At 44.1% G+C, this 22,603-nt stretch overlaps 1 protein-coding gene across 1 annotated transcript; it reads left to right on the top strand.

Moving 5' to 3' along the window:
• The first annotated feature begins 9,585 nt into the window (after nucleotides 1-9,585).
• LOC124182548 lies at nucleotides 9,586-10,725 on the top strand. Its single transcript, XM_046569977.1, has 4 exons — nucleotides 9,586-9,745; nucleotides 9,818-9,949; nucleotides 10,044-10,163; nucleotides 10,265-10,725. Exons 1-4 carry the CDS (start codon nucleotides 9,724-9,726, stop codon nucleotides 10,306-10,308), a joined length of 318 nt encoding a protein of 105 aa, XP_046425933.1. The 5' UTR covers nucleotides 9,586-9,723; the 3' UTR covers nucleotides 10,309-10,725.
• The last annotated feature ends 11,878 nt before the right edge of the window (nucleotides 10,726-22,603 follow it).

The following is a 22,603-nucleotide window of genomic DNA, read 5'->3' as shown; positions in this document are numbered from 1 at the left end:
CGCCTGCACTGACGCGTTGATCTTTGGCGTTGATCTTTCCTCTCGGGTGGCCTTCGGAGCTGCTTTCGCGGCGGAGGCTTTCTTCTCGTCAAGGAGGCGGCCGAAAGCTTTCACGCGGTGGCCCGCGTGTAGGCCCGGCCTGTTCCCGACACTCTCGCCGCAGAGTGTGCAGGTCGAGCTTGCCGACCTCCGGCGCGAGAGGAAACGCTCTAAGTAGCATTCCTCCCAATGCCGGTTTCCTCCGCTCTTTCCGCAGGTTGGGCAGATGCCGCGCCTCAGCTTTTCCACCGCCTTGGTCATCACTGCCGTCGTCGCCTTCGCCGTCGGAGGTACCGCTGTCACCACCAGCTTCGGCGAAACAGTCGAAACCGCCGCCTCAGCCGGTGCTGGTTCGGGTGCTGTTGCTCTTGCCGGTGGTAGCTCTCGTACTGGCGCTGGTACTCGTACTGGTGGCCGATCTTCCATGGTGTTATGTGATACGTGTTGTTGCTGCAAAGCTCTGCGGCGGCCAGGGCCGTCGAAGCTAGAATCACCCACACGCTGAACATCGTCGAATTGGTGGACGGTGGCTCGTACTCCTACACTGGTTGTTCACGCGTCTCGCTTTCTCACTCCCGCACTCTTGTTCTCTCACACTCATACTTGCGCACCCTCATACACATGTTTGCTTCGCTTACGGCAATTACTGCGTAGCTCCGCTGCACATGCCGATATTTTTTTTTTTTTTTTTTCATGATACAATTTCAGCAATCTAGGTAGGGGCTTATACCACTGCCAGTTTTACCTTGTCGGCATGCTTCCTTATCCTTTTCCCATTTTCTGCCTCCAGTATTATATTACTATGGTCAGTTATTTGGACAATTTTATATGGGCCATGATATTGGGAGTCGAACTTACCCTTACGAGGTTCCTTAAGGACATAGGCAAGGTCGCTCACTTTACCTGGGAAAGGACGGACTTTCTTGTCGTAGTATTTTTTGGTTGTTTCCTTCGCGCGATTTTGATTTTCACCGGCCATTTCGCGTATTTCGGAGTGGCGTTTTATTAGCTCGATAATATACGAATTATACATGGATAGTTTTTCGTCCACGGGGAACTGACTCGGTCGCCGAGGCAGCCTCCCGTACACGCTTTCGTAAGGGGTGAAATTTGTCGCCTCGTGCACGCTAGTGTTATACGATAATTCCGCGTAAGGCAACAAACGGTCCCAATCGTCGTACGTACCTGCATACTGCTTTATGTATTCCGCTAACAGTATGTGACTTCGTTCGAGCGCTCCGTTCGTCTGTGGTCGATAGCCGGAAGTCGTTATTTGATTTATGTGAAAGATTTTGGATATTTCGCGTAGTAAATTTCCGGTAAAGGCTGCTCCGCGATCAGTAAGGATCGCACGGGGAGCTCCAAATCGCGCAATTAATCGCCTCGCCATAGCTTCGGCGATCGTAGTCGCTTTTAAATCGGGTATCGGTTCTGCTAAAAAATATTTCGATAGGTGGTCTTGCATGGTTAGTATGTGTTTATTGCCATGTGGTGTTGTCGGCAACGGACCCACCGTATCGAGTGACACCTTATCAAAAACGTCAGCCTGCGTATCAGTAATGAGCATCGGCTCGCGCGTCTTCGCTCGAACCAATTTACGTTCCTGACAGCCCTTGCAGCGACGAATATAATTTTGCACTTCATTTCTCAGCGAAGGCCAATAAAAACGTTCACGGATTTTAAGATAGGTCTTAGTTACCCCTCGATGGCCTCCGACAAGACTCGCATGAAATTCCTCAATTATTTGCGGGTGTTATTCATCCGGTGGTCGTCGAATGATACCGTAGCATATCGTTGTGACTATGTTTGTTTTACCGACTATCTTGTTTAACCAATCGAGCAGTTTTGTGCGCGGTAGTTCGTCCGTATAGTCGCCCGAGCGTGAAATACGAACCGACTTCACGGCCGCTTGTTGAAGGGCGAATTTAAGATTCTCGAGTCCCTTGTATATGTGCTCGGTGTTTGTTTCGTCGTAGTACCGTTTTTTAATAACAATACTATAAATTGTATTGGACCCATACGGAGTCACAGCTATTTGTCCGATCGATAAGTTCCGGGCTTTAATTGCTTGTCCATCTAGCCTGCCTAGGTCAGCGAGTAGGTTTCCCACTGAGGTTGATAGTTCTCCATCCGCAGAGATGAAATGGACTAAATTATCTGGTTTGTACGTTAGACATTCTCGCGAGCTAATTACCGTACTTGTTTTTGCTATAGGTTTTCTTTGGTCAGGTTCCTCTTCACTGGACGAGTCCAGTGAGGACGACGTGATCGGGGACGAATTCGTGTCTTTCGATCCTATTATGATGGGGTCATCAGAGAAAGTTATGAATTTGCTTTTATTACCAGTGGACTTTTCGGAAGGTGTAGCACGTGGTAGCGCACGTGCTCGGTATGGTGTAGACTTTGCAGCCGGGGCCGCATCGTTGCTGGGCAATGACCATCTCACCCTGAGGCGGGGAGCGGGCAGTAGAGAGGTCCGAGCGGGCTGCGAGGTGTCGGGTTCGCGCTCGAGTCCCGCGGCCATACTTGTCTCGGGTCTCACTCTCGCATTTTCTCGCGGCATGCTCTCTCTCTCAGCTGGTTGCTCATCGTTTTTGTCGTCCGCCTCCGTTCCTTCTTCTTCCGTGCGTGATGATATCTTCTCCCTCGCACTCAGCCGCCGTACTAATTCCTGGTCCGATGGTGACTTGAACCTATCTTCTAATGCTTTCAAGCGGCTGGTAAGCTCGGCATTCCCGGCGATGTCATCGAAAGGGTCTTGTTCTTGGAGAATCATCTGGGCCTCCTTTTCTACCTCATTCCCCTCCGACAGATGATCAGGCCAGTCAAAATCTGCTTTATCAGGCCCTTTTTTGGGGTCACGGGAGGAATTGGTGTGATGCCGCTCTTCCAAACGCCTTGATGATTCGTTGAATCTGTTAATTGGATCTTCAAGAGTTGCCGTTACCGTCTTTGTATTATCTGCTTCCGATTCCTCCGTGCTTCCATCTGAATCGTTGCTGGGTGCGGTAAGCGGGACCGTGATAGTGGCAGGCCTCTGATCGGCCGTCGCGCTTGCGGATTCCGATGAAAACACCGGCTCTTGGGGACCTCCGAGGGGCTTGACCTCTACGGGGGGTGGAGACTTCGGTCTTTTCGGAGGAAGTAACCGTGAGGGCAACACACTGCGGTGTAAGCGCTGTATGGGTGGCCCTGAGCTCTCGGGTTCAGATCCGGAGGGTTTCGCATCGGCGGGAGGTAAGCGCCTCGCGGGTCTTGTAACGACCTTCCCGCGCGTTCGTGTCGCCACCGGGCCTGAGCTCTCCAAGCTCCCCTCTCTTATTTCGTGTACTGTGGGGGCCGTGGGCACGCTGCGTAGGCGCGAACGTGTGCGCGCCGCTATGACTGATGCGTCGGCCTTGGACGGGCCAGCTGATGTCTCAGGTGTCTTGTCTTTTCTGTTACCGGAAGGTTTCGAAGATAAAGGCAAGATCTAAGCCTTCTGAGGGACATTCGTCTCTACTTCCGTATCACGCGTAGACGAGAATTTCTCTTGGTCTACGGGATTACGGGAGAGTGCATCGGCATTTAGATTTTCACGCCCTGGCTTGTGTTAAAATTCGTAATCGTATTTACACAACCTCATTTTCCATCTGTTGAGCCTCTTGCCTGGATCGAGCGTAGAACGCATCCATTTGAGAGGCTCGTGGTCGCTTACGAGCTTAAATTTTCTTCCATACAGATACGTGGAAAAATGTTCAATTGAATCGATTATGGCCAGACACTCTTGTTCCGTAGTTCCGTAGTTCCTTTTGGCGTTAGTGAAGATTCTAGAGTGGTACGCGACCGGTAGATCGTGGCCATCATGAATTTGCGACAGTACTGCACCGAGTGCAAATTCCGAGGCGTCGGTCGTCAAAATGAATTGCTTAGATAGATCAGGGTATTGTAAGATCGGTCCTTGACAGAGGGCCTTGCGAAGCCTGCGAAAGCTGTGTTTCTGCCCTCGCTCCCATACGAATGATTTTCCCTTTTTGAGTAAGTCTGATAAGGGCTTGTATATGGCAGCGAAATCCGGAATAAACCGACGGTAATAACCGGCGTGTCCCAGAAATTGCCGCACGTTTTTCTGCGTCCTTGGGTGCGAGAATTCACGCACTGCCTCTATCTTCTTCGGGTCCATTCGCAACCCGTCGCGGCTAACGATATGCCCGAGATATGCGACTTCGCTACGCAAGAACTTACATTTATCCGGTTCGAGGACGAGATTAGCTTCCTCGAGACGTTGCATGAGGCGCCGGATTTTAGTCTTATGCTCTTCGAGAGTTTCCGCAAATACTACGATATCGTCGAGATACACGAACAGTTCTGTCCCTTGCAACCCAATCAGCACCCGATCCATCAGGCGCTGAAAGGTCGCAGGCGCGTTTTTGAGACCTTCGGGCATGCGAGCGTGCTCATAGTGCCCGTTTATTGTGGAAAACGCAGTCTTTGGACCGTCTCTCCGATCCATCGGGATCTGCTGGAAGCCGCTCGCTAGATCGAATGTCGAAATGTACGTAGCTTTTCCCAGCTGTTCGAGTATTTCTATCATATTCGGGAGGGGGTACGCGTCGGAAATCGTCTTCTCGTTCAATTTGCGGAAATCGATGACCATGCGCATCCGTGGATACCCTTGGGAGTCGGGTTTTTTGGGAACTATCCAGACCGGCGAGTTATACGGGGAGCGTAAATGAACAATTATTCCCTCGCTTAGCTTTTTCTCAACTTGCCGCTCCAGTTCCTACCGATATACTACAGGAAATCTGTATTGTTTTGCGTTTACCGGGAGCTCGTCCACCGTCGGGATCCGATGGCGAACTTGATCCGTGCATCGCAATCTATCGCCTGGTAGCTTATACGTGTGAGGGTATTCCTCGATAAGACTTATAACATGTGCGCGCTCTACCTCGTTGAGCCTATCTAACCGCAATGATTTAACTATGGCTTCTACTCGATCCGTCGGCGGAGTAGTTTCTACACCGCTACCGTCGGAGCTTTCGCCGCTCCAATAGCCGTTCTCCCGATAGTGCTCGAAATCTTCGTGTTTCTGAGGCTCGATTTTTAATTCGATGTCGTCGAATAGCGTGTTTATTGCTAAGACGTAGCACGATCCTCCCGTAGGAGCAACGATACATTCTCCGATAAACACACCCGGTTGAGTTTCGATTCGCGGTAAGTATCCCTCCTTTAGATTCGCGTTCTTCAAAGGGATGCTTATTTGCTCACTCGTACGCGCGCGCAGTTTATAATTTCGTTTCTCCGAAGCGATTTTCGCCGCTAACACGCGCTTTGTGGGTTCTGCGTCGGAAGGAGGTAGACCTATGAAAGGCTTAGGTCGGATGGGATCGCTCGAGGTAACTTAAGTATCATGGTGAAACGAAATTTCGGCTTTTTCCGCGAAAAAATAAGGTTTACCGATTAGCGCGTCGCTTCTCAGCGGCAGGTTTCGTTACACATAAAACTTAGCTGGTTTTTCAGAGATGTGGAGGACAACTGAGCCGAGTGTCGGAATATCCGATTCCTCTCATCCTGTTACCCATATTTTATCGTCAGTGTTTACAATTAAGTCTGGATCGAGGGCATTTAGTTCAATTAAGCTGGCTGATGAACCCGTGTCAAGAAAGAATTTTCCCTTCTTGTTACGAAGTTCGGGAGCACTTAGTTCGACTACTGGGCTCTCCTGGTCGGTGGGGGTCCAGAAAACGAGACATCGTTCTCCAGGAACCTCACTGACTGTTGGTGTTTTCGGGGTCGACTCGATTCGCTCACTCCGCTCGGGCCCGCAGGGGAATTTGCTTGGCGAGCCCCAGGGCAGTTGAAAGGCTCCCTTTGCGGGGAACGTCCCTGAGATGACCGTTGCATTAACGGGCAGCACGGGCAACACCTGGTTTGTTTGCAGCAATGTGTATATCCGCAAGGTGTTAACGGACTAGTATATGACCCTCCCGTAGCAGTCTCGCGGTTATCAGACGTTTGCGCGGGTTTAGAAAAAAATCCGGTAGCCGGTTGTGGTGACTGGCTTCGATAAGTAGACATCGGTCTACCTTCACGAGCCGTCGGCGACGGAGTTCGGGAGTTATAGCGAGCGTAAAGAACACGCGCCATTTCCTCCTGGTTCGACTCAATTCCTTTCCATTGACTGCTTCGAAGCGCTAGCCTATCGGCGATTTGGAAGGCTACTTCGAGACTTTCCGGTTCTCGCAAATCTACCGCGGCTCCGATATGGGTAGGCAACCCTTTTATGAATGAACCTAGCGCGATTCGATGTAGCGGGTCCCGGTTCAATTCTGGCGGATCGACGCCAAAATATGACCTGTACGCGCTTGTTCCGCCGCATAGCAAAATTCGGACTTGTCGTAAAATTGCCCGACGGTTTAATCGCGTTTCATCCGGACCGTCGACAGCGCCTCTGCATAGTAATCGTAAGTATGTCCGCGGGCGCGTCAGTTTCTCAACAGTTTCACCAACCCGGCCATGCTCTCAATCTTCTCGCCGTAGATACAGTTTCGCGCGTTCCCGCGTAATCGCGATATTATTGCGACGAGGTACTGCGGTTCTGCCGCGGCTGGAACGAACATGGACGCGTTTTGGATGTCTCGCAAAAAATCCCGTAACGGCATGTTCTTCCCGTTAAATTCGGGAATATTCGCGAAATTGTTTTGAATAGTCAAATTTTCCACCATAGTGGAAACACTTGCGACGAGGTCGGCCGTCATATCGGCGGCGTCTCTGGCCTGAGCGTGATTTGGCATGTTGATAAGTCCGGGGGTAGGGAAGGATATCGAAAGGATAAGCGATTCTATTACGTATAGTACGACTCCCTCTTTTGTTAAAGATAAGAAAAATTCGAAAAATTTTGTGGTTTTGAAATTTCACAAAAATTGAATCCTTGATTCCAATTCCCAAGGAAAATCACCTCCTAATCCCACTTCTGTCACCAGTTTAGTCTGTCACGTGCGGAGCGGTCTCGCACGCGACGACTCCACCCTCTTTGTTCTTACCGAGGTGTATATCTAATTTTTACGTGGATTAGGAGGCGAACGTCCTCTACAGGGCGTTCCGTGGGAAATGGTTTGAAGGATTTCAATTATATTGTACCAATATTTTGAAGGAAGCAAGTAGAAATGTTTAATGAAACAACTGAAAGCAGCAAGGTTATAGACAAGGAAGCTTACACTACGTTCTTATGCTACTCACGTTCTCGCTCTTTCACACTCTCTCTCGCGGCTTACTGCTTCGACCTCGATGGTGCCGAAGTTTACACCTTCACTCACTCACTTACGTGCTACACTGCTTGATTAAGTTCGTGGCTTTTAGTATTGCGCTTAATTCCAACTTCACAGACTGATGTCGCGACGCGAGATGCTTGGACGACCGCGTGTAGATTTAAAGGAATGCTCTCTCTCTAATCGTCGGAGACTCAAGACTTATAACTCTATTCTCGACTGCTCTGTAGGAGCCTGTTTCCGTTGATGTTGGTTTGATCCTGTCTCTAACGGGACTGTCTTCGCTCGCTCGTCCGACACCCCTTGGAACGTCGGGCGGCGAGCGAGTTTTTCACTGACTTTGCAATTTCGAACAAAGGCTCGCCTCGCAACGGTCATCCTCGAAGCGCGTGATTTCGCGCTCGCCTCATCCCGGTGTTGATTACACCCGGGATCTGGCGGGCGCGAAGACGCTGACGTTGCTGGCTGTCCAACCACGCCGTTGCGCTTGGCTATTTCACGAACTGGTTATAATAGAATATTTTGTATGGACTAACTAAAACTATACTGCCCTGTCTCTAATGATAAAAATAATGAAAAATGATAATTGTTATGATCGGTAATATATTACAGTTTTGGGTAAATATGCGGCGCTCGTGACAAAGGTAAACCCTTAACGATAAAGGTTAATTCCTTCCAATTCAGGGTTCAATCCCCAAGACATGAAGGTGAACCCTCGACGTTGAAGGTACACCTTCAACGATGAGGATAATTCACATCCCCAAAATTCAACTGATGATAAATGTGAGGGTGAACTATCAACATTGCGGGGATTGTCCCCTGCAACCCCAAGGGATACACCTAACTCTTCTTGAGGGTAAACTGGAAAATTTGGGTTTCAGCGCGACAATATAATATGTAAAAGATTGGTGATGAACCCTTGATTCCATTGCAGGGTAACATAACCCGTGAAATTTTCAAGGTAATTCTTGTGATATACGTTGAAGTTCTATTATTCTTAATAACATCTGAAATGATTTATCCATATATTATTTATAGCAAAACCAATGATTCAATTTGAATTCAACTTTCGAGCAGCTAGCTGGAATTAAGCCATCGCCTCATATATTATGAGAATCACTATTGATATTGCATTTTACTTACTCTGCATGCCATTATGCAACGCTCCTAAAGAATACTACTTAGTATTTCTAAGGTTGAAATTAGAAATCATAAACTACACTATATATGGGGATTCTCACGTCGCCAACTCGGTGAATCAAAAACATTGACCCTTTTCGATTTTCTCAATGATTTTTTATATGACAGTTCTTGGAAATTATCTGAAAATTATCGAATCTGAACATTTTATATATTATGTTTTCATATAGTGTATGTACATTGTACATGTACGCATACATCTTCATTATAATATAATGACGAATGGAATGTATTGGGTATAGATAATTCGTCATGGGTATATGAATTATTAGGGTGTTTCAAAATAAAAAAAATTTCGATTTTCCAACAGGCCACACCTGAAATAGTTCAGGTAGAAACAAAAATTCTGACGAAAGATGAGCATTGTCGGTTGAGTGGAAGATCGGGCACATTTGATTTTTAATTATTTTTCTTTTTTATGGAATTTAGGACGGATAATTATCGGAAAAAAAATTTGTTAATCCCTTAAAGCTGTCAGAATATCCGATTTTTTCTTGAAGAAGATAATTTTTAAATTTTATCATTCTAATTCATGTTCAAATTGGGTCCCAAACGGATATTCACTTGATTATTTCACTATTTTTTAAAACTTTTATCGACAATAAGTGAAAAAACCGTTTGCTTTATGGGTATCACCTTAAAAATTGAATACAATATTTAATAAACTCTGCAGTCAGAAAAAAGTAGGACATCCATATTCTCGCGATCGGGAATTGCTCGCGAAAAGATTGAGTTCGCCCATCGTCCGCTACGCTATGCATCCCGCAAGCTATCTCGAGACCGGTACGGCACGAGGAGGATACAAATGCCGGGATATTTGTTATGCAAGGCATACGTCTCGAGGAGAGTCGATAATGTCGACCGATTTCACGGTTGATAAATATTTGATTCGTAACGAATTAAAGGAGCTCCCAAGATCCCTACCCACGAATCGACAAGTTTTGAGCTACTATTTCTGTAAAAAACGCTCATCTTCTAAAACGACTATACGCGAAATTGCTACAGCGGTTATCGATGAAGAATACATTCTTTGGAGTAAACTCAACATGCTATTATGTCAGAAGAAACACAGCATTATCAAGTTTGAAAAACTTTATCAACGATGGAAAATATTAAGAAAATCTAAAAGTCGTAACTGAACAAAAAAAAAGACAGAGAGTTTAATAAAAGTTTGGATACTCTTTTCAACATAAAACATCAAGATGCTGATATATCATTGGATAAATTAAAGGAATTAATGGACGCCTCATGTCAGAATGGTAATTATTTACTTCAACAAAATTTGCTAATATTTAATTATATAATGAACGGAATTTTTATTCGATTCAAAGAGCAGAACCCTGAAGCTAGTAGTCAGTGTTCTAGTTTGAATGACTTCATTGGATTCGATAACGTTTCTCAACCACTGAGACAAAAAGCAATTGATATGATGGATAAACTAGCATGGACAACAAGTGAGCTAGGTAAATTTGTACTTCTCGCTAGCATACTCTACTCTTATTATATGAATCACTTGATCACAGACATTATTACCGATAAACCAAATTCATTTTATAGGCATAAATGAATCTTATGATTTAGATGATTGTCGCGAAAGTGATAGTGTTTCGCAATTGTTGAAAAAAACGAAAATAGACGTATTAGATCAATTACTAGTCGCAGATTTGAGTGAGCCAGGTAATATCAAACTTATTTCAGCTGGGTCTTGTTTTTTTTTTTTTTTTTTACTGCGACTATTACTTAACGATGGAGAATCAAAAGAATTAATTATTTTCCAGGATCAAGTCAAAGTTCTGATTTTGTCAGTTGTCTAGCAGTGTGACATTAACTCAAACCTCTTCAAATTGTTCGGATGAGAAACGTCCAAAGCTTGACATTGTTACGGACAGTGTGGCATTAGCTGTGGATAGAACTCAAACCAGCAGCAGAAGTGTAACACATATTTTGGCTACTACTGCTGTTGGTTGAGGTTATAAGCTTGATGACTTGAATCTGAGTTATAGTACTATTCACAGATCTCGTGTTAATGTACGAAGAAAAATAGCTAGACAGTTGAAGGAGAATCTTGACGTGGCAGATAATCTTACCCTGCACTGCAATGGGAAACTGCGTCCTGAATCGGGTAAATTGAAGAAAGTGGAAAGAGTAACAGTAATTGTGTCAGGACTTGATATTGAGCAATTACTGGGCGTGCCGAAATTTGATAAAAGATCAGCTGTAAATGAAGCTCAAGGTATTGCAGAGAGCAATGCAATCAAGATTTGACATTTCTCCAAAATTTGATGAAGTATGGAAAAATCAATGCTGAGATCTCATCTCGCTGCTTAGCTTCTTCGAAACTACGTGCGCACTTGTGGTATATATCGGAATACCTTGGTCCTTTGGCATTTTTTGATAAAAAGGTGTCGAATGAAATTAAATAAAAAATGGTTCGTGCCATCAAAGAACGAGAGGGTGCACGGATCGTCCAAACACGAGCTGTAGTCAAAGAGGCAGATTGTGAGACAGTGCTTGATAAAGATGTGAGTGATTTCATCACTAAAAACTCACTGTTTTTATTTAAGCAATATAATTTGCCTTATTATTTTCTTGACGTAAGTCCGGAATCAGGGAAAACAGAGGCATCTCATATCAAATATTGCAGAGATTGAGAATAGTGAATAAAATTGCTGAAAGAGCAGATGCTTTGGCCTAGGATTTCAATTTATTGTTGACAAAAGACGAAGATCTCCCTCTCCCTCTCCCTCTCCTTCTCACTCTCCCTCTCCCTCTCTCTCTTTCTCTTTCTCTTTCTCTTTCTCTCTCTTTCTCACCCCCCCAACGTTCAACTCATAGCGAACTTCCTCAAACAAATGACAAACGGCCATATTGATCATATTGATTTCGTAACCGTCACCGCAGTCACACCATCATCCTTTGTGATGTTTCCATGAATGTGGACAGAGCTTTTACTGGGCAGTAGACGCAAGTCTTGATGTTGAACAACAATATGGATTTCATCGTTGTTCTGGAAGGTGGATGTTGCAAACGGCTGATGATCATGAATCTCAGAGTGCGCAATCGATTCGTCGAATACCACAGATTTCTGTATTCTTATTATTTCTTCCATGGTAACACACAGGATGCAGCGAACACGAATTCTTATTTTCCAAAATTTCCACGTCATCGAAGACCCAGGCTCTGGAAAAACCGAACGTTCAGAGGTTTCAGTCTCGTAGGCGGTGTAAGCGTTGTCAGAGGTGTTGGGCGACTGATGATTTTTGACCATGACGTTTGACTATTATAACTTTTGCGCAACTTTCTCGTCTCAAACACGATTGCCATTATTTAAGTGATTTCACGTGTAAACGTACAGTAATCGTTTCGCCGCGAAAATTAATTAACTCGTCGTCTTGACCGATTATTCTCAGCTGTAAATAATGTATCGACTGTACGGCGATTGGCAGGTAAATGACGCTGGTAGGCACTTCGAAACTCTTATATCCCGACTAAACGGTTGGAAAAAATTCGTGACCGTGGTTATGCTACACTCAACGCGTAAAGTATTGTTACAAAGGGTGAAATCACCCGTTTTGCCCCCTCTTTAATGATCTAGTAGTCAGCATAGATAAAAGACGTTTATAAACCTCTTATGTCTTTAAAAAGAATAAGGTTGCTGCGCCAACCGATATTATTGTAAAAACAGTCTTGTTTCAGACTTTAAACAAGAAACACGTATTAAGCATTAAAAACTTTTCACAACATTTTAATTTCGCCTTTGATTTTGGCTTATTATTCACGCTCTTGATTTCTTCGACTTAATAAGTAAACTCGCGGATCCATATTTTATTAACGTAACGCCCAAAACGTTACATTTGGTGTCAGAAGTGGGATCTTGAGTTCTTGTTAATTAAGTCGATTCAGTGCGTGTAATAAACAATGAGTAGCGGTCGTATGACGCGCTCACGTCGAAGAGAAAGTGGAGAAGAATCTTCTCTCATAGAAAATCCGAGGGTTCCAGAAGAAATTTCAACACCTTCAGTGCACCTTCTTTTAACTCCTTCGACGGTTTCGCAACTTAATCTATTAAGGATCTTAACACAACAACAAGAAGCGGCAAGACAACAACAAGAAGCGGCAAAACAACAACAAGAAGTTGCTGCTCGACAGCAGCAACAACTAATCCAGCTGCTTCAAGAGCAAGGGGAGGCTCGAGAGCGTTCAGAAACTAATCTCCGAGACCTTCTTCGGACGACTGTGGCGGCCCTTCAATCCGTTCATCAAATGAGTGGCGCTGGAGGACCGGCTGTTGCACCACAAGGTTCTAGAGTCGCTACTCCTGTTCCCTCTCCTGTTCCCTCGCCTGTTCCTGTTCCCGTTGTTCAAGAGATTCAACATCCGGGTCGATTCCAGGATGTTCCGGAATCAAGGTCTGTGCCTTTTATTAGGAGAGTAGATGAATCTCCAATTAGTAGAACGAGAGTAAATAATGAGGCTGGTTTTTCCGAGTCTTTGACTCAGGTTCGGCCTCAATGTTCTCATTTTAATCAATTGAATAATTCGAGATTTCCTGAGGTTACTTCTCAGATTAATGAGAAACCTCTTTATCCCTTGAAACCGCCAATTTTTGACGGAAAGATTCCATGGGCGGATTATGAACGTCAAATTAATACAATTGCTAAACATAATCAGTGGGACTCCGCCATGAGGGCCCACAGCCTTGCTTCTTGTCTTCGGACGCCGGCTCTGAATGTTTCAACGGCATTGTCTGGAGAAGAAATTTCCGATTACGAAAAACTTAGTTCTGCACTAAAGTTAAGATACGAAAATGACCACTTGACGAAACTGTACACGGCTCAATTACAGACTAGGAGACAAGCACGAGACGAAGACCTCGCATCTCTTAGCCAGGATATAGAACGGCTTTCGCATGTAGCATTGCCAGATCACGAGCCGTCTCGTAATTTATTAGCGACTCAAGCCTTTCTAAACGCAATTAGTGATCCAGAAATTGAAATGGCCGTTGGAACATCGGGCCTTACTTCTCTGAGGGAGGCAACGGCCAAAGCCCTCGAGGTGGAGGCAATGAGGAGACAATATTTTGGGCCGAACAAGCTTCGTCGGATTGAGGTATCCGAAAACACCTCAAAAAGACGAAGTTTTGAACACTCAGAGGAATCAAAACCTCAAAATTATAGAAATAAAAATAACAATAATGATTTCAAACCAAGAAATCGAGGTTCTTTTCAAAACCAACAAAACAAGCGTATAAATAAGAACGCGGTCATGACGAATCAAACCGGTTTGACTTGTATATTTTGTAAAAAAACAGGCCACGACGCCGATCATTGTTTCCTAATTAAAAAAATTAGTGGAAAACCGATGCAAGGCTCGAATCCTAATTCTTATAATTGGCGTAAGAAAAATATAGAAATGGGGGAAGCAGATCCTCAATCGAGTTCTTCAACAGGAACTCACCCAAAAAACTAATTACAGATGATTTGTCGGGGCGAAAATCATCGCAGATTGTTAGTAGTGAAAGCCCTCTTAGAAAACAGTTTTTAATTAAAAGTCTACGACAGTCTGGTCTTTACGCGCGCGGTACTGTAAATGGCGTCGATTGTCTTTGGGTAATAGACACGGGCGCGGAAGTAACCGTAGTTCGATCGGATCTCTTTAAATCCGATGACCAGATTGTTCCCTCTTTTTCTCTGCGAACAGCCACTGGAGAGACGACCCCGGTTTTGAGACAGGCTACTGTCCAAATTAACCTTTTTGGGTGTATCGACTCTCCACATAAGGTTTTTATAGCAGATATAGAGGATAAAGGTATTTTGGGAATAGACTTTCTTACAGCTCATAACTGTGTTATCTCGACTAAGAGAAATTCACTAGCTTCAAACAATCGCGAAATAACTCTTTGTACGAATAGGAATGGAATTTATTGGACCCCTCCTCGAATTCGGGAAATAGAACTTTCGGAGGATGATTTGCAACAACGTTTCCCTTCACATTCACAGAGCCTTGTTGAGAAATCTTCGATTTCGTTAAATTCAGCTCAGGTAGAATCATTGTAATCTCTTTTGCTAGAATTTATAGATTCTTTCGCCAAAGATAGTGGTGATAAGGGCCGATGTACTTGTGTCAAACACAAGATCGACGTCGGAGAGAGTTCACCAATTAAACAAGCTCCTCGAAGACTCGCTCTCAACGCCCGAGAAGAGGTAAAGAAGCTTGTGGAAGACATGCTAAAGAACGATGTTATTGAACCATCGTCTAGTCCCTGGGCCTCACCAATCGTCCTGGTTAACAAAAAGGACGGATCCAAACGATTTTGTATCGATTACAGGAAGCTGAACGATATAACGGAGAAAGATTCTTACCCTCTACCTAGAATCGACGAGACACTCGACCTGATAGCTGGTGCAACTTGGTTCAGCACCATAGATCTTCAGAGCGGATACTGGCAGGTCGAAATGGATCCTCTAGATAAAGAAAAAACAGCTTTTGTTACGGGTTTAGGAGGATTATGGCAGTTCAAGGTTATGCCGATTGGTTTGAGTGATGCCCCGGCTACCTTTGAACGAATGATGGAGACTGTTCTCCATGGGCACACGGGCAAAATATGCCTCGTTTATTTAGACGATATAATCGTTTTTGGCAAGAACTTTGAAGAAGAAGTTCAAAATCTCAGACAAGTTTTCGCTAAGCTGAAGCAAGCAGGTCTGAAAATGAGCCCGAAAAAATGTCATCTGTTCCAGAAAGAAGTAGGCTTCCTTGGACATATCGTTTCAGCACAAGGTGTGAAGACTGACCCATCCAAAATAGAAAAGGTTTCTTCTTGGCCGACACCCAAGAATAAAGAACAAGTTCAAAGCTTTTTAGGCCTTTGTACGTATTACAGAAGATTTGTAAAAGGATTCGCTAGTATAGCTAAACCTCTCCATCATTTGACCGTAATCAAGATTCGTTCTGACTGGACCCCGGAATGCGAAGAGGCTTCCAAGAAATTAAAAGAAAATCTTATTTCTTCGCCGATTTTAGCTTATCCTGAGGTCGAAATTCCTTTTATTTTAGATACGGATGCATCTCTTTCAGGAATAGGCGGGGTTCTGTCACAAATTCAGGGAGGTCAAGAGAGAGTGATAAGCTATTTCAGCAGAGTTTTGAGTGAAACCGAGAGGAATTATTGTGTCACTCGTAGAGAGCTTTTAGCTGTTGTTAAGACCGTAGTACATTTTCATCATTATTTGTACGGAAGGAGATTTTTGATACGTACAGATCATGCTTCTCTCAGGTGGCTACTTTCGTTTAAATCTCCCGAAGGTCAGGTAGCTAGTTGGTTGGAAAGACTCGGTCAGTACGATTTTGATATTCGTCATCGAGCAGGAGTTCATCATGGAAACGCCGATGCTCTCTCTCGAAGACCCTGCGAGGAAATGCCAGAGTGTAAACAGTGTGCACGATTAGAGAAAAATCGTGACCCCTCTCTTATAATACGGAAGATTTCTTTCGAAAATAACCAGGAGGAATGGAGAAAATCGCAACAAGAGGACGACACTTTGAATCAAGTGAAGTCTTGGAAAGAAGCAGAAACTCGCCCGGACTGGCAGGATATATCTTTAGCCGAGCCAGATTTGAAAATTTATTGGGCTTAATGGGACTCTATTCTTTTAATTGATGGAATTTTATGCCGGAAATGGGAGTCTGCAGACTTGAAAGAAATCAGGTGGCAACTTTTGGTTCCCAAGTCACGAGTTCCAGAGATTCTTGCTCTTTATCATGATTCTCCTGCAGGAGGACATTTCGCTTCAAATAAAACTCTGGGCAGAATTCGCAACTTCTACTTTTGGCCCCGTTGCCGGATGGACGTTGAAGATTGGTGTCGAAGATGTCGAATCTGTACGGCAAAGAAAGGACCTCGAGCAAAGGGACAAAGCTCTCTTCAAATTTACAACGTGGGAGCTCCATTTGAAAGAATAGCGATGGACATTCTTGGACCTCTCCCGATAACCCATTCTGGAAATAAATATGCTTTGGTTATTGCTGATTATTTTACTAAGTGGCCAGAAGTGGTTCCTCTCGCTGATCAAGAAGCCTCTACTGTAGCACAGTCATTCGTTAAAGAATTTATTTGTAGACACGGAGTTCCTCTAGAACTTCATACTGATCAAGGCCGAAATTTTGAGTCGACCTTAATGAAAGAGGTTACTCAGATTTTAGGGGTTTGGAAAACTCGTACAACTCCTTTGCATCCGCAATCTGACGGCATGATAGAGCGTCTGAATCGAACCTTGCTACAGTATTTGTCGTCCTTCGTAGAGCAGAATCAGAGAGACTGGGACTCCTGGGTCCCTTTCTTCCTCTTATCTTACAGATCTGCGATTCATGAGACGACGAAACAGACGCCAGCCCTCATGCTTACTGGAAGAAATCTTCGACTTCCGTCAGATTTAGAGAAAGGCCCTGTTCCTGTGCAAAGACAGCATCAAACAGATTATGCCTTTTTATTACAACAACGTTTAGAAGAAATTCATCACTTTGCTAGAAATAGAATTTCCATGGCTTTAGATAAATTGAAAACTCGTTATGATATTCGAGCCAGAGATTTGAAATTTAATCCTGGAGATTCCGTCTGGCTCTTTCAACCTCGAAGACAGAAAGGACGATGTCCAAAGCTACAAAGAAATTGAGAAGGCCCTTACTTAGTGGTTAACCGGATAAATGATGTTGTTTATAGAATCCGAAGATCTCCTCATTCGCGTCAGAAAGCGGTTTACTTGGATCGCCTTGCTCCTTTTGAAGAGGATCAACCTGGAACAATCTCTCCAACACCAGGGACATCCTTCGAGGTTAGATCTTCAAACGAACACCCTTGACGACTGTGATCGATTTGGCCCTCTTTACAGTCGATCATCGATTGGGAGAAGAATCTACCTTTCGGAATTCATTTGAGTAAAACTCGACCGCTTACGATTATTATAGAAGGAAATATCGGATGCGGAAAAACAACTTTCACCAAGAGGTTTTTATCAGATCGCCAGGTCTGTACACTTTTAGAACCTCTTGAAGAATATTAAAATGTAGCTGGAATTAATCTTTTAGATTTGATGTATCAGAACCCAGATCGTTATTGCTATTATTTTCAGCATTTCGCTCAAATGGTTATGTTAGATAGACATCTGCAGACGACTTCATTGCCTGTAAAAGTGATGGAAAGATCGATATTCAGTAGCAATTGTTTTGTAGAAGCTCGTCGAAGGTTAGGTAATTTTCGCGACTTCGAATCTCATTTATTGACAAAAAATTTTGATCTTCTCATTCGCTCGTCTGAGCTCAGAGTAGATTTGATTGTTTATTTGCGAGTTTCCCCAGAAACTTCTTTTACTCGAGTTAGTTCCCGTTCTCGTGAGGAAGAACGAGTATTTCTTTAGAGCTACTTAGAACTATCCATGAGGTTCATGAAGATTGGCTAGTAAAACAAACCTTCCTTTTTTATCGGCTCCTGTTTTAGTTATCAATGCAGAAGCTACGGCCGATCAAGTTTTTAAAGATTTTTGTACTTCTTCAACAAGCGGATAGTATATAGTTAATTTATACTTGCTTTATTGAGAGATACACTTAATTAAGTAAAAGACATAAAAAAATGATAAGATAGATTTTCTTTATTAAAAAAAAAAAAAACATAAAGATTGTGAAAGGTTATGTTTTAAAATTCATTTTCTTGCAATCAATATTTTGCGTAGCTGGTCTCCATTTTGTAGATTCAAGGCGTGATGACGCTTAGACGAAATCGGGTTTTGGTTGGCTCGATTTTACTACGTTGAATCCAATATTGCTTGAAGCGTTACTCTATGAATAAGAGAGAGTGATTTTCAGATGAGTTTGCTCTTTTCGTTTGGATTCTTTTAAATTAGAATTGAATCATTTCTTTTGATTAATAAATTTTTCAAAGAACTTACATTTATTATCGTTGAGAAGGAGTCGGATTTCAGCGCGGCTCCAGGGACCGTTGCCGTGTTAATTAAAGCTGAGTCCTGGTCAGGAACCTTCTTCGGGCTCGCGCTTCATCGACAATGTGCCTGGCAGCGGGAGGAGGGCTTTGTCAGACACATTGTCGACGAGGTCTGGGGATGATGCCCCGACCGGCGTCTGCGCCGGCCGGAGAACAACAACGATGTTTTCAATGAGAGGTTGTTTGTTTTTAAGAGATCTTTTGTTTTCCTGAAGGTTTTGTTTCCTTCTAGAAATTTCTTCTTCAGAATCGAGTTTTGTGTCGGATAGGCTTTGGTTTGAGGAATAATGTGAAAAGAGCCACGATTATTTTTCGAGGTCGATGAGCGATTGCTTGATTTTCACATTTTATCAACCTTAAGTGTCAGTTTTTGTGAGCACTTTTTCAGGTTATTTGACACAGCCTTTTCCTTCCAATCTTCCCCGATTCCTGAGGATGACTGGTGGTCTTATTTTGAAGAAGGACACAGAAATAATTCAGATAAGATCGTTTCTTTTCTTTTAAATACATATTCAATTTATTTTATTCAAGTATTCTCCCAAATTCACTTAGTGAATTTGAATTGTTATACCATCACTCACATTCGTCCTTCCAAAACTCTAGGGTGAACTATTTCTAAAGAAGTCACCCCACGATTTCCTTATTTCATATGAAGAGAAGTCTGTTTTCATCTTATTTGGTCCTGGAATTGTCGGTTCCCGGTTCGATGATTTCATCCGAACCTGTTTCGGAGGGATCCTTCATGAAGAAGATTGAATTTCTTTCCGACATCAATCTGGGCCGTTGCGGATAACTTTGAATTCATGAAGCCACATAACACTCAATAACACTAACCTTTATAAAACATGGCACATAAATTTTTGAGATTATTTAATGCTCAACTATCTGCTCAAGGTTTTCTGTGGTTTACCTTGAGACTGTGGGCAAATGCCAGATAGTAAAAAAGGGAGTTCTTAAATTTTTAGAGCCACAGCTCCAACTCACCTTTGAGCACTGACTACTAGAATACTTTTATAATTGTTTTATCTTTCCCGAGTCGGGACGACTCTTTTCCTCCGGGGGGAGTAGTGTTACAAAGGGTGAAATCACCCGTTTTGCCCCCTCTTTAATGATCTAGTAGTCAGCATAGATAAAAGACGTTTATAAACCTCTTATGTCTTTAAAAAGAATAAGGTTGCTGCGCCAACCGATATTATTGTAAAAACAGTCTTGTTTCAGACTTTAAACAAGAAACACGTATTAAGCATCAAAAGCTTTTCACAACATTTTAATTTCGCCTTTGATTTTGGCTTATTATTCACGCTCTTGATTTCTTCGACTTAATAAGTAAACTCGCGGATCCATATTTTATTAACGTAACGCCCAAAACGTTACAGTATTAACCTTCAGTATGGCGACAGGTAATTTAGATTTATGAGTAACGTTTTGTGATAGCTCAACCGCCTTGAATCCCAATAATCGGCCGATGGAATTTTTGGGCTTATAGTCTACCACATGATTGCACGTGACTTCACTGTTCAGCTCGTTGTTGTTAGCTTTCAGACTAAGGGTGATGTCGGAGGGTAGCTCCTTACGCAGAAAATTTTCAATATCCTCAATTTCATAGCTTCCCGTGGGTATCGTAATGCTCTCTCTCTGTGCTGTTGTCGGCTCGTTTCAGGTAAAATTTATTACACGTCTCGTGAATATTGGGTACTGAATTGAATGTCAGGAACTCGACGAGACCGAGAACATAGTTCTTCTCCGGTGATAACTCGATCGGGGGGAAATATTCAGCCTCCAGCACGGAGGATGTGCCTGACAGTGTTAACGTCAACGATTCCGACATGACCAATGCTTGCTCATGTAACACTTGTCTTTTTATAGTTGTTCGCTGAGAAATTTGAGACACAAGTGGCCGTAAATCACAGTATCATATTCCTGATACCTCTCATGATTGTATTCAACGCTACCAACACCGATATACCTCATCAAGTCTTCAGGCGGTTTCAAATCACCAAAACTTTCGAAATAAACAACATGGTCATCATTTTTCTTGTATGCAACCAATGTGTCCCTGGACCGTTTTTATCGTCAAGATTAATAATTGCGGATTCTCGCATATTTGGTCCTGATTTCGGCAGATCATTCCGCATGAAAACACCACGAAAATGTGAAATTTTCATATTTTTAGCATAGTTGCGTAAATCAATGTTGGTGAGAGCTCGGTGTGGTAGCTTTATTAGTTTTTTGCCGGACGTAAGTACAGGCCCATTTCGCTGCGGTAGGGTCGCAGGTATAATCCCTTGCCCAAAGCAATCGCCTTTATTGTTGTATTTTGCCGTTTGGCCTCGTTCAACCAATGTTTGTTGACACTAGTTTTGTTGACAGCTTTAGCTATACCCGCAGCACCACCCGCAAGAGCCCCAGTGGCGCTCAGACCGGCCAGAATTGGAATGAGAAATAGCAGGATGTCGCAAATTTTATCAGGCACAGGTATAACGCGAGGCATACAAACATTCTTCCCAGTCCCACGCGCAGCCGCACGAGCACCCGCCAACGCCGACTCGACGGCTTTATAACCCGGTCGCATGGCGACCTTTGCTGCTGTGATGATGGATTGAAGATTCACAGTTCTCTTCCGCTGTTTACTCTTCCGCCAATTCTAGATTTCTTCTTCGCAGCCACTCCAAGTTTCGACCGCTTCGCAGCTAAACCCATTCCGAGTTTAGATTTAGCTTTCATGGTGTTGGTGACTCCCCAGGCTACAGCTTTTTCACCCACACTAGCGTCCTTGGCCAAGACGCGATTCCACGCCTTCTCAGCGAGCGCTTTGTCGGCAAGATTTGTTACTGCGATATCGCGATTCTTTGCGTATGCAATGTCGTGGTCTTTACACGCGCCATCCAGCGGATTGATCCCCAAATCTCCACGAGCCAACCTCGTGGCCAATTTCGTTCCAGGTCCGCAGTACTGATACCCTGGCACATGCAATTCAACTGGGAGATGATTAATGATTTTAATTAACAAACAACCACCGCGTTTCTTCTGTGTGCACGTCCTTATAGTCAGGTAACAACTAACGTGACTTCTATAAAATGAGGAATTTATATACCGTCATCTCAGTTCTCGTTGTCATGCTAACGAAGCATCATGAGATTTCAAGATCAGCCCGATGAAGTACCTATCGCGAATTTCGATAAAATGGTTCGACGTGGTAAGAGGAAGACAGGAAAACGACATGGAAAATTGCTGCCAAATACCGTTGTGACGGGTTTTGAGTCCGCACTAAATATGTGGAAGGGAGAAACAATTAGAGACGGGGCGAGAAAGTCAAGACTGAGTGAATAGGTAAAACTTTGTGTGTGTATTTCCGGGGAGAATAGAAGTATTGAGATCGGGGGGGGAGTCGACTTATAACTCTAAAAGATAGGTATAAAGTGGTTGTAGACGTTAGATGTGGCTGATCACGCCTCAGCCCTTAGCGTTGCTTAATTCTAGCTGAAAGGTACGCGCGGGGGGGGGGGGGGGGCGGTGTAGGGCGACGGGGAGTGTGAGGGAGGAAGGGTCGGTATTGCGGGGGGAGGAATGGGGGGGAGGTGCAGATTGGCTGTAGATCGCAGGCTAACCTGGTGTCGTCGGTCGGTGTGGCTGGGTGGCTGTATGGAGGGGGACGTCCTGCTTATCGCTCCGTTTTCCTTCTCTCTCTCTCTCTCTCTCTCTCTTTCTTTCTTGGGCGTTCGTACCGGGTTACGTCGTTCCTTTTTGCGAGACGCGGTCGTACTGCTGGCTGGCGCTCGGCTCATTTGTCTATTTGTCTCTTTCTGCTTATAGTTCTTCGTCCAGGATGCTTACGGCTTGTCAATTTGCGATGATGGCAATTATTTCTGGGGTTGGTCCCACGTGTTTTCTGTCTGTCTGTCATGTATGCGTTGGTTCTGTGAGTGTGTTCATGTTGTCGAATACTTCTATAATTCTCTCTTCCGTTGTCTGTGGTCTTCTGAGTCTGGTGCGTGTCCATGAAGGGGGTGATGCGGGGAGTAGTGTGTGTCGAGGTTGTGTGTGTCGTGGTGTTGGTGTCGATGTGGGGTGTGTGGTTGTGTGGGGTGTTTGTTTGTTGGTGAGTGGGTGTGTCATCGTGTGC

This window comes from Neodiprion fabricii, chromosome 5, assembly GCF_021155785.1.
Source record: "Neodiprion fabricii isolate iyNeoFabr1 chromosome 5, iyNeoFabr1.1, whole genome shotgun sequence".
Lineage (NCBI taxonomy): Eukaryota > Metazoa > Arthropoda > Insecta > Hymenoptera > Diprionidae > Neodiprion > Neodiprion fabricii.
This window is presented reverse-complemented; position numbering and strand designations above follow the sequence as displayed.

Coding starts and splice junctions, on each gene's coding strand:
- LOC124182548 (XM_046569977.1), top strand. CDS start 9,724: ATGGACGCCTCATGTCAGAATG. Junction 9,746..9,817: donor GGACGCCTCATGTCAGAATG/GTAATTATTTAC, acceptor TTCGATTCAAAG/AGCAGAACCCTGAAGCTAGT. Junction 9,950..10,043: donor ATGGACAACAAGTGAGCTAG/GTAAATTTGTAC, acceptor TTCATTTTATAG/GCATAAATGAATCTTATGAT.